Source organism: Canis aureus, chromosome 21 (genome assembly GCF_053574225.1).
Source record: "Canis aureus isolate CA01 chromosome 21, VMU_Caureus_v.1.0, whole genome shotgun sequence".
Taxonomy (NCBI): Eukaryota; Metazoa; Chordata; class Mammalia; order Carnivora; family Canidae; genus Canis; species Canis aureus.
In genome coordinates this window covers 4,014,909-4,031,773 of record NC_135631.1, presented here as the reverse complement: position 1 = coordinate 4,031,773, position 16,865 = coordinate 4,014,909, and the positions used below count along the sequence as shown (strand labels likewise).

The following is a 16,865-nucleotide window of genomic DNA, read 5'->3' as shown; positions in this document are numbered from 1 at the left end:
ACACAGGCAGAGGGAGAAGCAGGCTCCATGCACCGGGAGCCTGATGTGGGACTCGATCCCGGGTCTCCAGGATCGCGCCCTGGGCCAAAGGCAGGCGCCAAACCGCTGCGCCACCCAGGGATCCCCTTCTGCCCAGTTTAATGGTGATTTTGTTCCTACTGGTTCGTTGAAACACAGACACCATGACACCACTGACCATTCCCTCCTTTTTCCTTTTTAAAGATTTATTTATTTAAGAAAGAGAGCGTGTGAAAGGAGGGGGTGAGAAGAAGAGGGAGAGGGATACGCTGAGCAAGGAGCCCGATGGGGGTGGGGGTGCTTGATCCCATGACTCTGAGATCATGACCTAAGCCAACATCAAGAGTCCAGCGTTCAACCCACATTCCCCCCACATTCCCTCCTTTTTCAAGCTCTTTTCAGGGTCTCTGAGACCAGCATTCTCTTAGATGTGCTCTAAGCACACTGAAGTTCCTTTACCTCTTTTGTTAAGTCTGTCCTTTGTTCCACTTGTAAATGTCACAGTCCTCAGGCCATGGTCTTTGCCATATACCTCATTCCATAAATTCCGAGATGCGTATATTTCTTGCCCCCATCCCCTATTTTAATATTTCAGAACCAGGTGACATCTTACCATCACTGTGCCTTAAAATAATTTTTGGCAGTTGAGAGTTGCAAGGTGTTTGTCACTGCCTACCCTGCACTCAACTTGCAGAATAGGTGCCAGCAGCTTGGGAAAAAAAACCAGAAACAATACCGGTCCACTCTTTTACCCCTAGGAACTAAATGATTGTGGGAACAAAGAGTATCAGAGGAGACTCCAAAGCAGGAGTGAAAAGTACAGTGTATGTTGTGGCTTGAATGTTTGTGCTCCCCTTCTTCATATGTTGAAGCACTAACCCCCAACATGATGATATTTGGGAGGTGAGCTGTTTGGAAGTGATCAGGTTTAGATGAGGTCATGAAGGTGGGGGGGACCTCATGATGCGATTAGTGCCCTTATAAGAAGAGGAAGACAGAGATCTCTCTCCCTGATAAAGGCCATGTAATGTCACAGCAAGAAGTCAGATGTCTACAAGCCAGGAATCGGGTTCTCACCGGCCACCAAATCTGCTGGCACCTTGATCTTGGATTTCCCAGCCTCCAGAATGGTGAGAAATAAATGTCTGTTGTTTAAGCCACCCAGTCTATAATATTTTGTTATAGTAGCCCAAGCTGACTAAGACAGTTTTATCACTAAAGCTGAACACACAGAGATACTATGACCCAGCAACTTCACTTGTGGATATATACACCAAAAAGCACGTGCAAGTATGTACACCACAGCATTAATTGTAGTAGCTTGAAGCCTGAAAAAAAAAAAAAAAAAAACAATGCCCATAACAGTAGGATGAATTAAACAAAATGGAAAGAACAAATTATTTTTCTACAACAACATGAGCGAATCTCAAAAACTTAATATTGAGTGAAAGAAGCCAGTTTCAAAAGAAAGCATGGCGTATGATTCCGCTTATAAAAACTTACACACACACACAAAAAAAAAACTTACTCAGACACTAATCTCTGGGGTGAAAACTCAAGAGTACTTCTCTTCAGAGGATAGTGACAAGAAGTGCCATGAAAGGTGCTAGTTGGGGAGGAGGGCGGGAGGTGGGGGTGAGTGGGTGACGGGCAGTGAGGGGGGCACTTGATGGGATGAGCACCGGGTCTTATTCTGTATGTTGGCAAATTGAACACCAATAAAAAATAAATTTATTATTTAAAAAAATGAAAGGTGCTAGTTATGTTCTTTTTCATCTGGTAGTGGGTACAATAGATTTGTTCACTTTATAAAATTTTATTGAACCACACAAAATCTGGGCACTTCACAGCATGTATATTTCAATAAGAAATTTAAAATGAGGGCAGCCCCAGTGGCACCCTGGCGCCTCCTGTAGCCCAGGGTGTGATCCTGGAGACCGGGGATCGAGTCCCACATTGGGCTTCCTGCATGGAGCCTGCTTCTCTTCTCCCTCTGCCTGTGTCTCTGCCTCTCTCTCGCTCTCTCTGAATGAATAAATAAATAAATCTAAAAAAAAAATAAATTTAAAATGAAAAGCATTAGAAATAATATGTAGGCCATTTCCGTATAACCAGAAAGGTAGTTTAAGGGCCCAGAATGAATGTCTTTCAGTTCTTTTAGGATTCTTTTTTTTTTTTTTAATTTTTATTTATTTATGATAGTCACAGAGAGAGAGAGAGAGAGGCAGAGACACAGGCAGAGGGAGAAGCAGGCTTCATGCATCGGGAGCCCGACATGGGATTCGATCCTGGGGTCTCCAGGATCACGCCCTGGGCCAAAGGCAGGCGCCAAACCGCTGCGCCACCCAGGGGTCCCTGTTTTAGGATTCTTTTAAGACATGCCACATCACTGAACAACAGATGCTCTGAACCAGTGACCTGCATATACAGTGTTTCTCTTACAGGGAGGAACAAAGGAATGGAAGTGGGATGCAGTCTCTCCCAATCTCAACTAATGACTTGCAAAATGTTTCCTATTCCTGCGCCTCTGGGTTCAGCCTGAGCCAAGGGAGGAATGCTTCCACCAGGGGGCACAACAACGATTCCTTTGAATTAGGAACTAAGACTGCCAATTGGCTATTTTTTTCGTTCAGCTTGCCACTGGGCAAAAAAGTAAAAAGGAAGTACTACTATTGGCTGGGGTGATTGATTCTAATTGTCAAGGTGAAATAGGATTTTTACTAACCAGTGGGGGCATGGAGAAATATAAATGAAACTCGACATCTCCCTAAAATTACATTTGGGTAGCTAATGAGAGACAAGCTCCTAGTTAGGTTTTTTTTTTTTTTAATTTTTTTTTTTTTTTTTTTTTTTTTTATGATAGTCACAGAGAGAGAGAGAGAGAGGCAGAGACACAGGCAGAGGGAGAAGCAGGCTCCATGCACAGGGAGCCCGATGTGGGATTCGATCCCGGGTCTCCAGGATCGCGCCCTGGGCCAAAGGCAGGCGCCAAACCGCTGCGCCACCCAGGGATCCCTAGTTAGGTATTTAATTCCAATCTTATCAACTGAACAAACTAAAAAACAGGAAATGAAAAAAAAAAAAAAACTTTTAAAGGTATTGAAAAGCTAATGATGTGAAGAATAACTGGACTGATATTTAGGAAACTAAAACCCAAAGAGGTAAACTCAGAATTCGAAGCAATTTTTGTCCTGGGGACATTTACTAATCTGGAGGATATAACTGAGGTGAAACTGAGGTGTTGGTTGGTGGTTTTTGGTGGGGAGGGTTAAAAATCAAAATCCAAAGCCTGCGGAAGGGAGGAAGATGGACACCCCTCCACAGACGGACAACTTTAAGATGGGATCCCAACTTGTATGGACTTGTAGCCCAGAATTGTATCTGGGTGGTTCAGAGAAGCTTAAGCCTTGAATTTGGATTAAAATAGACCCATCCTTATCCTGCCCCAGGTCACCTGGCAGATACATGCATATTGGTATGGAGTAATAGGTTTTATGAAGGAATGCACTGTTTATCCTGGTCCTCAAATTATTTTTTTAGCTTTTTCAGATATGACATCCAGCCTGTAATCAAAGATACCCAGGCAAACAGAGAGGAAAAACCTGGCACAAGAAACAATACAAAAAATATAAGACAGAAATTGACCCAAAGATTGTACATACTGGAATTATCTTATATTGACCATAAAATAACATGGCTTACTGTGTTTAGAGGAGTTAAAAATGAGCAGAAAAACATCTTTTGGGGACAAGTACTTATTAAGAAGTGCCACAAAAGAATTTTAAAAGAACAACATGGAACTTCTCAAACTGAACAATAAGATAACCAAAATTAAGAACACAGTGAATGAATCCTTTAAGCAGATTACTCATAGCTGAAGAAGGAACATAGAAACTAGAAGCTAGGTAGGCAGAAATTGTCCTTAACACTGCATAGAAAAACAAAAGAACAAAAAATACAGAAGTAGAGCAGAAACAGATATATTGGGAGATCTATTATACATTTAAAATTTTTTATTTTATTAAGTAGGCTCCATACCCAGTGTGGAGCCCAACACAGGTCTTGAATTCATGACCCTGAGATCAAGACCCGAGTTTAAACTAACAGCCAGATGCTTAACCAACTAAGCCACTCAGGTGCCTCCTAAAACACATTAATTGTAATTGGAATGTCAGAGGGTAAGGAGAGAGAAAGGAGCAGGAGCAACGTTGAAAAAGAAAATGATAATTTTCCAACAATGTGAAAGATGTGAATCTATAGATTGAAGAAGCCAAATAAAACTAAAGCAAGCTAAATAAAGACTTCATGGGCTAGAAGTATTTGGGATGAAGGGTAACAGTGTCCACAACTTATTTTCAAAAGGTTAGGAAAAAAGTTTTTATAGGCAAAGAATAAGGCAAAACGAGGCCAAATGGTAAAAATGACCAAATCTAGATGAAGGTATGTGGATGTACATTGTGCTAGTCTTTCAGTATTTCTGTAGGTTTGACATGTTTCAAAGTAAGTGTTTTGGGGAAAAAGTCAATTCTTATACAGAGAGATCCATGGAGGACTCGGGTTCTTTAAAAATAGAAGTCTAACTCTTGATCTCAGGGTTGTGGATTCAATCCCTATGTTGGGGGTAGAGTTACTTTAAAATTTTTTTTTAAATAGGGATGCCTGGATGGCTCAGTCGGTTAAGTGTCTGCCTTTGGCTCAGGTCATGATCCCAGGGTTCTGGGATTGAGCCCTGCATTTCCTGGGATAGAGCCCCACATTGGGCTCCCTGCTCAGCAGGGAAACTGCTTCTCCCTCTCCTTCTGCCTATTGTTCTCTCTGCTTGTACTCTCTCTCGGTCAAATAAAATCTTTTTTAAAAAATCCCTAAAAAAAAAAAAAAAAAAAAAAAGTAAAAGAAAATCTTTGAAGGCAAAGGGAATACAAACTGGATAGTGAAGGAAGGGAAGTTATTCATACCAGCTACAGTTCCATTGTAGAAAAAGTCTGTAGCTTTTTTTTTTTTTTAAGATTTTATTTATTTATTCATGAGAGACAGAGACAGAGAGGCAGAGACACAGGCAGAGAGAGAAGCAGGCTCCATGCAGGGACCCTGATGTGGGGACTCTGTCCCGGGACTCTAGGATCACACCCTGAGCCGAAGGCAGACGTTCAACCACTGAGCCACCCAGGCGTCCCAAAGTTTATAGCTTCTACAGATACTTCTCTTCTTGCTGTGTCAAGTATATTTTTACATATTTTAATTTTCCCATTCTTCTCTCCTTTCCACTTTCAAATATAGGATGTATTGGAGGTAACTAACTTTACAGTATGGTTCATAGTTTGCAAAACATTGTGATGGGTTGGTAAAAAAAAAATTGCAAAAAACCCCCCAAACAAAACACCTGGGAATCCTGGACTTGTAAGTGGATATGATCATTGACAAGATTTTGAGTTGTCTCTCTTTGGAAGAAGAGTGAATACATACATATATGTGTATATATATATATACACATATATGTATGTATATATATTTTTTGTGTGTGTGAATATATTTTTGACAGAAAGAAGAGTAGATGCATTATACTAGGGAGGCTTATATTATCTTACGTTTATAGTAAGTACTGCATGGATGTTGGGCATTTAAAACAGTAGACTATAGGGGCATCAGTCATTTCTTTGGCCACCCCACAGTTTCTGTTCCTATTTTTGGGAATTCCTTTTTGTGGGTGGTGTTTGTAGGGCATGGTGCCCGGGTAGTACTGTACAAACTGAAGAGGAAAGATCCTTCTGTTCATCCATGGCTACTTTGGTGCAAGCAAGTATTCCTAGTTTTTTTATTTTAAAAAAGATTGTATTTGTTTATTCATGAGAAACACAGAGAGAGGCAAATACATAGGCAGAGGGAGAAGCAGGCTCCCTGTAGGTCGCCTGATGCAGAACTCCACCCCAGGACCCTGGGATCACGACCTGAACCAAAGGCAGATGCTCAACCACTGAGCCACCCAGGTGTCTCACAAGTATTCCTAATTTAGTTCATCTGACGCTTCAGGTCAGATGGCCTGCCTAGGCCCCTTTTTCCAGCTTGACACAGCAGCCCTGAGTGGTTTCCCAGGGCCCTTGGGTCCCTGATGCAGGGTGGGTGAGGAACGGTTCCAGGGGAACCAAGACAGGCATGGCTACCCTGATCTCAGCTCAGGTCCAGGGTGAAGGTGTGGTCTTCCAGCTGGGTAGAGCTCTAAGGAGGGTTTCCTTTTTTCTTGTCTCCCTTTTCCAAGGCAGAAGGGACAAGCCTTTTAAGCACAGAGAGGGAGCCTGCAGGCAAGGAGCTGCTGGGCTTCGGCTCCTCTTGCTTTGCCCTCACACTTTCCCAGGGGCTAAGGTGGAACCCCTGTTGGAGGAGGGGGTTGCAGTCAGGTAGAGGCACAGGCCTGGGTTAAAATCCCACTACTGGGACACCTGGGTAGCTCAGCAGTTGAGCGTCTGCCTTCAGCTCAGGGTGTGATCCCGGGTCCAGGGATGGAGTCAGGGATCGAGTCTTGCATGGGACTCCCTGTGAGGAGCCTGCTTTTCCTTCTGTCTACGTCTCTACCTCTCTCTGTGTGTCTCTCATAGATAAATAAAATCTTAAAAAAAAATAAAATAAAATCCCACTACTGATAGTGAAACCCCTAATCTCTAAGTGATGGCAAAATTTTCAGATTAAAAAGACAAAGTTTGGTGGGGATATAACATGATGAAGCTTCTATGGAAAATGGTATGGTGGTTCCTCAAGAAATGAGGAATATAGAATGACACAGTATGTCATACCATAGTATGATCCAGCAATTCCACTTCTGCGTATATATTCAAAAGAATTAAAAGCAAGGACTCAAACAGATATTTGTACACTCATGTTCATAGCAGCGTTGTTCACAATAATAGCCTGAAGGTAGAAGCAACCAGGTGTCTATTGATGGATGAGTGGATAAACAGAAGGTGGTAAAGGTAGATAATAGAATATTATTCAGCCTTTAAAAGAAGGAAATTCCAACACACATTGCAGGGTGGATGACCTTGAAGACGTCAGGCTAAACAAAATAAGCCAGTCACCAAAGGACAAATACTGTGTGACTCCACTTACATCAGGTCTCCAGAGTAGTCAGGTTCATAGAGACAGGAGGTAGATGGTGGTTACCAGGGGCTGGGGGGAAGGAAAGGGGAAATTAGTGTTTCATGGGTATGGAGTTTCACTTTGGGAAGATAAAAAAAGTTCGGGAATGGTTGGTAGTGATGGTTGCAAAATATATACTTTATGGCACTGAATCATACACTTAAAACATGGTTAAAATAGTAAATTTCATATTGTATATATTTTAACACACACACTCATAGCCCTGTGGCCAACAAAATGCCTCCTGGTCAAATTCAAATTCCCCACTATGACATCCGACACAGGGGCTGGAGGCAGGAAAGACTGGGGGCAAGGTGGGAGGCTTGGATTCGCAGGGTCAGAAGGATGGAGAAGAATTAGCAGAGAATGGAAGAAGGGGAGACCAAGACTTGAACTTGCCTCTGGCCCCCCTCCGTGGTCTGTACCAATCAGACACAACCCCCACCTTAACACTGTCCCGTCCTCTGTCCCCACTGTCCCTGGCCCGTCCAGGCCTCCACATCCTGCAATGGCTTCCTCCTTTCTGACCTATGGTCCATCATCCATTGGCCCGGGTGGTGATCCCTCTAAAACCTGGATCTGACCACATGCTTCTCCTGCTAAAATCCTTCTAGCTCCCCATTTTCTCCTTAGCTTTGCAAGCAAAGCTATTCCCAGCAGACGCCAACCTGCTTTTCCAGCTTCAGTCCTGCCTTTCCCAAGCCCCTTCCTTCATATCCACAGCCACTTTTGAATACCTTCCACGTGGCAATTCGTAAACGTTGTCCCTAATTTTTCCCACAACCCTGCAAGGTAGGTATCATTGACTCTATTTTAGAGATGGAAAAACTGAGTTTCATACAGATTAGATCACTCCGAGATCTATGCTCTCTTCACCACATGGAGGCTCCTCTGTCATTCATTCTGGTGCCTCAGGCCCTTTGCTTATGCACAAGCGTATCTTAGCCTTCAGGCTTGGCTCAGAGTCACACCTGACCATCCTAATGGGCCCTGATACCAGCTGCACCTCCACCTCAGGAATTCCTGATCTCATTATCTTAATGGTGTTCAACAAAATTGGAAATCATCTTACTTGCTTACAAATTGAACATCTTTTCCTACTAGAATATAAGCTACAGGAGAGCAGGGATTGAGTCTGCCTGATATCCCCAGGACCTGGAACATCCTTGCGTGCCCTGTAAATGCTCACTAAGTAGTGCTGATGAGCGCTGTTGGATCCCTCTCAGCCCCGGGCTGGGGTCCTCACTCCTGTGTGCTCCCTTAGTCCTCTGAAGCTGGAGAAGCTGCTGGTCCCTTGCACTAGGACTTGGGGTTATTCTTTCATGCTTGGGTCTCCCCCAATAGACCCCAGCAGCCTGGGGATGGCACCTGACTTACACCAGCTCTCAGCCACCTCTTGTAAACCAGAAGCAATGTTGTAATTGCCCCAGTTGCCATTTGGGTTGTTCCTGCTCCCTTTTCACTATGGGCTTGGAATCAGGTAGAAGATTTCAAAGGGCACGAAGACTTCTGAGGTTGGGGTCTTTCCCAGGGTGAGCCCAGGTCATAGAGATGGGTCTGTTTTCAGGAGGGAACCTAGGTTAAGGGTGTGGGGAGTGTGACTACCAGCAGCAGCAAGTTTCATTGCCACCAGAATTCCTGACATGTGAGAGGGTGGGGCAGAGGGACATTCGGTCACTGATGCCATGTTCCTAATCCAGAACAAGGAGCCAAAGGTCTGGCTGGCTGTGCCCTGCTTCCCCTGCCTCCAAACTCCCATGGGGCTGAGGCAGAAGTCAGATGGGAAGAGGAGTCCACCTTGACAGCACCTTCATCCAAGGGATGTGAGGGCAGGAGGAGGAGCAGTTGGCGTTGGGGGTCCAGCTGGCCCAAGATGCTCAGAGCACTTTGGGCTGACTTCCGCAGGTGTCCTCGGGGGGTTTTAGGGGAAAGCAGTAAGGCACACTGCCCCTGGGGAGAGGCTGGGAGGCAGGGAAACAAAGGCTCAAAGAAAGAAATCACTGGCCAGAGACCACACAGTGGGACTTCGGGATCCCGACATCTAGGCCAGGGCTGCAGCCACCCTCTGCCTTCTAACATTCACTCCATCCTGATCTCCTGGCCTGGCCAGCCTTGGTCCTATGTGGGGATCTGCATGTGTCCCAGGTCCTGGTCCATGATCTGGAGGACGTCGTCCAGGATAGAAGGCCCCAGGTCCACGTGCAGGGAGAGCAGGGAGCTGGCATGGGACAGGAAGGGCTCCTCCGCCCCCAACTCAGGGGTCAGCCCATTGTGCACAGAGCCAGCCTCTGGAATCCTCCAGATGTCCACACTCCCTGCCTCCTGTGGGGAAGGGTGCGGGGAAGGTTGTGGGATCTCCAGGTGCAGGCGCGGGGGTTTGGGTGGGGCCTGGGTAGTGGGCAGGGTGAGGGCCTGGGGCCCTCCAATGACAGGGAGGGAGATGGCATTCTTGAGCAGAGGGGACGGCCCGTCGGGCAGCTCACGCCCACACAGCGTGCCAGTGCGGGTGAACTGGAAGGGGAGGTCCAAGGAGCCATCCTCCTCAGGTCCCTCGACCACCGTCCCCGGCAGGAGGTGGAACTTGCCCTGCAGGAAGGAGATGTCGCCGAACATGTCACTGCCACCGCCACTGCCAATGTGAATGGTGTGTCGGAAGTCCCCCAGCGGCGGGCTGATCATGTCTGAAGACAGCAGGTCCCGCAGCTTCTCCTTCTTGCCCTTGCGGCTGCCGCGCTTCAGATAGATGGGCACCTTGGTGGACATGGTGACCTCGGTGCCCCGGCCTGGCTGCTGGGGCTGGGGACAATGCACCCGTGGGGACAGAAGCCTCCTGCTGCCTCCTCTTATCACCTCAGCCAGAGACACCCTGAGCGTGGTTTCCTGACACAGACACCTACCAAAGGACTAAAACTATGATGTGGAATGTGATCGAAGTTGGCCCAAGGAATGAGAAAAAGAAAGATTAATAGTCAATGAAGTCAGAAGGTTGAGACAACAAAAATCACTTTCTCCCAAAAGAGTTGAAATGGATCTGGAAAGTCAGCAGCAGAAAGGTGGAGCTCTCGTATGCAGCGATGCTCTCAGGTCTTGTTCTCGTAGGTGTCTTCCTGGGGGCTGAAGAGCTGAAACACCAAAGGTATTAAAGTCAGAGACAGAAGGACAAAAGGCAGAAGCATCCGTGTCATCTCCCGGCCCCCTGCATCAGCCGCCCCAGGGGAGTCCAAGTGGGGTCACTCTCCCTCTATGAGCCATGCTGGAGGAAGCAGGTATTTGCTTACAGGCTTCCTGCACCTTACAGCCTGATTGCTAGAACCGAGCCCCTCTCCTGACCAGTGGCGAACCTGAGTCCTGGGAGCCTGAGTCTCTTGCCCTGGGGCTCCGGCTCTGCTCATCACCATTGTCTGGGTACTCACCACCTACTGCACATTGACTGTGCCCCAAGACATAGCAAGTGCCAAGTTTGTGGGGTTCTCACAGACTTGTCCCAATCCCCAGCTTGATCAAGGAGAGAGATCTCGTAACCTCTGTCTCTCCTACCTGTCTGTGCCAGGCCTGGACACATGGTATGTGTTCAGCCAACAGGACTGAATGACAGATCCCTTCTGTTTGACCCAATCTCAGTCCCATCCGGAAGTGAGGTCACCTCACAGCTCCTCTTTTATCATCCAGGTTTGCAGTTCCTTGCTCTGGGACTGAGTCTAACCATAGTTACCATCCCTCTGCCCTGCCCTGCACCTGAGGGGAAGATGGAGTGGAGGGTACACATATTTTGGGGGACTCTGTTCTGTGCCTGGTATTTTGCTGAGTTCTTTGCAAACGCATCTCATTTCATCATTGCAACCACCCTCCTCTCATCCCCATTTAAAAATTGGAGCCAGAAAACATTTTGGAGGGATCCCTGGGTGGTGCAGCGGTTTAGCGCCTGCCTTTGGCCCAGGGCGCAATCCTGGAGACCCGGGATCGAGTCCCACGTCGGTCTCCCGGTGCATAGAGCCTGCTTCTCCCTCTGCCTATGTCTCTGCCTCTCTCTCTGTGTGTGACTATCATAAATAAATAAAAATAAAAATATATATATAAAAAAAGAAAACATTTTGGAGGGATTTGCACAGGCATTGCTGAGGGAGAGAGCAAAATGCAAAAGAGTAGTATGGAAGATGCCATTTCTGGAGTGCCTGGGTGGCTCAGTTGGTTAAGCATCCAACTCTTGGTTTTGGCTCAGGTCACAATCTCAGGGTCAATGGATTTAGCCCCAAAACAGGTTCTGCACTCAGTGGCGAGTCTGCTTGAGATTCTCTCTCTCTCCCTCTGCCTCTACCCTACTTGAGCACTCGCTGTCTCTAAAATAAAATAAATAGGGGATCCCTGGGTGGCTCGGTGGTTTGGCACCTGCCTTCACCCCAGGGCAGAATCCTAGAGTCCCGGGATTGGGTCTCACATCGGGCTCCCTGCATGGAGCCTGCTTCTCCCTCTCCCTGTGTCTGTCTCTTTCTCTCTCTCTGTGTCTCTCATGAATAAATGAATAAAATCTTTTAAATAAATAAATAAATAAATAAATAAATAAATAAATAAATAAAATCTTAAAAAAAGATTCCATTTCTTTTTTTTTAAAGATTTTATTTATTTATTCATAGAGATACAAAGAGAGATTGAGAGAGAGAGAGAGAGAGAGACAGAGGGAGAAGCAGGCTCCATGCAGGGAGCCTGACGTGGGACTTGATCCTAGTTCTCCAGGATCACGCACTGGACAAAAGGTGGCGCTAAACCGCTAAGCCACCCAGGTTGCCCAAAGATTCCATTTCTGATAGCAGTGACCAACTCCCCTCCTCTCTGTCCCTTTCCGTGAATGCACGTGTACCTACAGATACAGGTACGAATAGGATAATATCCTATATAAAAAGAGAAGAGGGGGCACCTGGGTGGTTCAGTGATTGAACATCTGCCTTTGGCTCAGGTTGTGATCCCAGGGTCCTGAGATAGAGTCCCACATTGGGTTCCCCACAGGGAGCCTGCTTCTCCCTCTGTCTAATTCTCTGCTTCTCTGTATCTCTCATAAATAAATAAATAAATAAATAAATAAATAAATAAATAAATAAATAAATAAATAATCCAGCTTTAGGGAAGAGAGAGAAGAATCTGGAAGACCAGCACTGGGTTATATGGGCTGTGTAGACTGGGGTGGGGGGCAGGGAAGGTGGGGTGGGGTCAGTGCCAAGGGAGGAAAAGTGTCCTCGATAAAAATTATCTGTGATATTTGCTGGGAAAGCAAGCTGAGGTAACCAAAGGATACATTATAAAGTAAAAAATTTCTCTTGGAAAAAAAAATTCCCTGCAATATTCAGTACTGTTAATCTAAAATGATATACGTAACTGTGAAAAGGATGGTTGCCAAAATGTTGGTGATGGTTCTTTCATCTTTCAGGTGGCAGATTTCAGATGACTTTGACTTTCTTCTTCATACTTTTATAAGCTCAGTTCTTAATATAAGCATGTATTATTTTTTTTTTTTAATTTTTTTTTTTTTTTTTTTTTTTTTTTTATTCATGATAGGCACACAGTGAGAGAGAGAGAGGCAGAGACACAGGCAGAGGGAGAAGCAGGCTCCATGCACTGGGAGCCCGATGTGGGATTCGATCCCGGATCTCCAGGATCGCGCCCTGGGCCAAAGGCAGGCGCCAAACCGCTGCGCCACCCAAGGATCCCAGCATGTATTATTTAGATGCACATAGTATTTATGCAATCAGAAAGACTAAAGCTATTTTTATTGTGGAGAAAATAAGAGCACTCTGGTGGGGTGTCATAGTGGTTTAATAGAAAAAGGAAGGGTTGCAAGGCCTTGTTGGCGTTCCCACGGTGGGGGATTGGCCCCTGTACATGGATCCGAGAGAACCCAGATGGAGAATCAGAGCACAAAAAGCAAAGAAAGAAACGTGTCCAAGGTCATCCAGAGGGTAGCCAGATGAGCACCCCTCCTCCACGGCCCCCTCCCCAGGCGGCCAGGAGCTGAGCAGGTGGGAAATAGGCCAGAGAGGGGCGGAGAAACGGCTGGGAGGCCTGGCCGGTCCAATTCTCTATCCTGGGCAAGGAGAAGGGAGAATGAGGGGGCTGGTAGGAGGGAGCAGGAAGGAGGATGCAGGAGAGGCAGAGTCCCAACTCCCAGCCCAGGCCCTCACTCAGGAAACCCCACCCCAGGACCGGACACCCCAGGTCAGCCACACTGAGCCACAGAGACCGGACATCTTGCCCCTCCCTGAGCACCTGCCGCTTAACAGGAAACAAAGGAATGAGTCTCCAATGGCAGAATTCCAGCTAAGCTTGAAAGGATCTGGAGGGAGAGTGGGGGAGGCAGTGGGTACCTCGAGGTCCTGGGATCCTATCCCTCACTCATTGAACAGACATTTACCTGCGCCTACCATGCCAGACCAGGGGGCATGCCCATACACATCCTACCTGTCTCCTTGGTAGGCGAGCAGTCCTGGGGCAGCTTTTCCTTCCTTTCCACTCATAAGGAGTGGGGCAGACTGGTGGGATTTGTCGTCCCCCCTCCAATCATACAGGGCGCCAAGACAGCCTGAGTGTTTCCACAACAAATCAGGCGTCCCTGACAGCTGTCTCACTCTGAGCCAGATGTACCCGCCCAATTCCAGATGTGAGGAGAACTGGCGCTGGGGGGGAGGGTTGGGCCAGCGTCAGCCACCCAGGGGAGAGCTGGGAATTGCAATCATCAAGCCCCAAGTATTCTGATTTGGCAAGTGTGAGACCCCAGGCTCCAGCTGCCCTTGCATAGTTCCCATTTTAAAGCTCCCAGGCACAGCCTTTTACAGAGGCAGAAGCTGAACCTCACAGACCTGAATGTTGCTGAGGTCACCCAGCTGGTAAGAGGACAAGTGAGTATCAGCACGCACCAGGTCCCTGTGGCTCGGACGCAGTGGGCCACCCAACTTCTGAAAACAGGAGCAGGACAGGTTCCCAGCTAGGCTGGGGTCACTTGGTCCCCAACTTGCAAGGATCCAGAGATATGAGAATGAGCTCTCCACCAGGACAAGGCTGTGGGGGGCCTCAGAGGGGCAGCTTCCCCCAGCAGTGGGAGGAGCAGACGGGAGCTTGCTCTGGGCAGGAGCCCTGGGCCTCCTTCAGAGAAAATGACTTCCGGGAGGCACAGCCCCTTCTGTCGCCTGAGGAGTACTAGGCCACTCTCCACTAGTGATGTTCAAAGAGCAGCCCCCTGATGTTAAAATCAGCAGCCGGACCTTGAATCCATGTCCATCTGGGACTCATTCTGTGGCCCTCAGCTTTTTGGTCCTCACTTTCCCCATCTATAAAATGGGCTGACAAAGCCATCAACAGAGGGCTACTGGAAGACGCTGCCGCCACAGTGCAAGTGGGAGCAGATGTACAACAGACAGGGTTAGCGGGTCACTGTCAGTCCCGTCAATTCATTCCGCAAATAGCCGTAGGGCCTTCCTCGAGCATTTTGATTATCCAAGGACAGCGCTCTGAACAAGACCAACAACGAATGCCCCCATCCTCCAAGCGACCGCCTCTGCCTGCCTGCGCTGGGGGCGGAGGGCGCTGGCTCGCTTGCTGGCCGCGGAGTCTCCCGGGGTCCCTGCGCGGGGCGGCGCTCGGCTCCGCGGCCGCTAGGTGGCGCGCGCTCTGCCGCCCCGCTTCTCAGGAGTCCCGGCGCGCTGTAGGGTCTCCAGCGCGCTTGGGGTTCCAGACAGGGGCCCTCCAAGGGGCCCCACGTTCACGTACCAGAGACTGATTGTCCGAGGGATCTTCTTGTCTCGGAGCGTTCTGGTCTCACAACCAGACAGTAGCGGGGAGAGGGGATGATGGGGACCTTGCCAGGGTCTCCAAGCTCTGGGAGGAGCCTCCCCCGTGCTTTCCGGCCTGGGCGATGTCCGAGTGTCCGCTCGGCGCAGGGCCAGAGCTCGGGCGTGCAGGCCCCCACCCCTGGCTCCCGCGGGTCCGGTTCCCCAGCCGCAGCTCGGGTTCCCGCGCCGACGCCTCCCCGCCCTCTGCCCGAGCGCCCAGCCCGGATCCGTTTCAGGACACTCGCGGCCCCGGCTAAAGATAGGAGGACACCTCATCACAGACTAAAAATACGACCCCCAGCCCGGGCGGGGACGCAGGGCGGCGGGAGGGCGCTCCCGCGTCCGGGTGTGGGGAGGGGGCGAAGGCGCAGAGTGAGGGCGGGCCCACGAGTTCGGGTGCGGGATGAGCAGCGCCTCGCAGGCGGAGGAGGCGCGGGCGTGGCCGCCTGGACCGAGGCGCGGGCGGGAAACACCGTGTAGCCCGAGGCTCCGGGGAAAGGGCCTGTGCGGTAGTGACACAGGAGCAGGGACCCCACGGGGGTAGCCCTCTCGGGGGGCCCCTGGGAGTCGCAGACGGGCTGCAGAGTCCCGGGCCGAACTTACCTTGAGGCGCGCAGGCGGTGGACCCGCGGGCTACGACGGCTCGAGAGCTGGACCGAGCGGCTCTGGGACACGATCCCGGCTGTGAACTCGCAGAGAGGTCCCTGGCCCCCGAGGCCCCGCCCCCGGCCCGCGGAGCCAATGCTCGGCCCGCCCCAGCCGGGCCCCGCCCACGCCCCGCCCCCTCCGGGCCCCCGCCCCCTCCGGGCCCCGCCCCCTCCGGGCCCCGCCGGTGCTCCCCGGCCCGTGGCGCGGCGCCCGCGAGCAGCAGGCGCTGGCGAGCGCGGGTTCCAGCGCGGGCTCGGCGGCTGCGGGCCAGGAGGTGTGGGGCCCGGGGCTGACTCCGCGGACTCCCGCTGCGCCTGCCGGGCCCAGACTCTCGGTGTTCGGAGGGCTAAGGGGGCGGCAGCGGGAAGACCGAATTACAGTTCAGGATTCACCGAGTGCCTCTGGACCCTTCCCTTCCTGGGGCTGGGTCCGGGGAGGGGCCGGCGCAAGTGTATTCAGTGGGGGCTAAGGGAATGAATGAGGCCTCGGAGGCCCCGAGTTAAAATATTACACACTTGGTGAGAGCTTTAAGGAGTTTGCTGCCCTTTTGAAGAGAGGGCACGGAGGGTGTGTGGGCAGTGACCTGGGTACGCCGGTGTGCCATCAGTCTAGGTGGCTTCCAGGGCGAGGGTGCAATCCATACTTAGACTCCTTCCAACTGTTTCTTTCATTCATTCATTCATTCATTCATTCATTCATTCACTCAGTACTATAAATATTTATTGAAGGGCAGGCCCTTTGCAGGGCGCTGGAGACAGGGCGCTCCATTCAGTGATTCAACAGAGACTTGCGCATCTACTAGGTGACAGGTGCTATTCTTGTCGCTGGGGATTCAGCGCCCTAGGAAAGATGGAAAACTGAAGCTCAGGGCCCTGATGGTGATCTGCTTGGCCTGAAAGTTCAAGACCTGTGGTCTTTGGGCCTTCCTCCTGCTTCAGGCTTCTCACCCAGCCACTGTCCCCTCTGTGCTGCCCTGCCTTCTGTCGCACAGCCCTGGGAGGGGACTACAGCTCTGTGCCAAGCCTTGAGGACTGCCTCTGCGCCATGGACGTGGGTTCTGGGCTGGCTCTGCTGTCCTCTTGCTCTGTGGCCACAGGCAAAGGACAGTCTCTTTCTGAGCCTCTCTGCCTGTAAAAAGAGAGTTATATGAATCCCAAACCAGATAAGAAACATGTGTGTTTTGTGGATGGGAACACAGGCCCCACAGATGGCACTTTCATGCATACATGCTAACAGTCTCTTTGGGGGACAGCAGGT

The 16,865-nt window shown here is 49.6% G+C and overlaps 1 protein-coding gene across 1 annotated transcript; it reads right to left on the bottom strand.

Annotated features, from left to right (window-relative positions):
• Positions 1–6,871: 6,871 nt before the first annotated feature.
• CDC42EP2 (CDC42 effector protein 2) lies at positions 6,872–15,699 on the bottom strand. Its single transcript, XM_077862370.1, has 2 exons — positions 15,564–15,699; positions 6,872–10,268 (listed from the first exon to the last, which is right to left on the bottom strand). Exon 2 carries the CDS (start codon positions 9,907–9,909, stop codon positions 9,265–9,267), a length of 645 nt encoding a protein of 214 aa, XP_077718496.1. The 5' UTR covers positions 9,910–10,268; positions 15,564–15,699; the 3' UTR covers positions 6,872–9,264.
• Positions 15,700–16,865: the final 1,166 nt, after the last annotated feature.

Bases quoted from the DNA above. Each gene is read 5' to 3' on its own strand.
- CDC42EP2 (XM_077862370.1), bottom strand. From the start codon at position 9,909: ATGTCCACCAAGGTGCCCATCTATCTGAAGCGCGGCAGCCGCAAGGGC.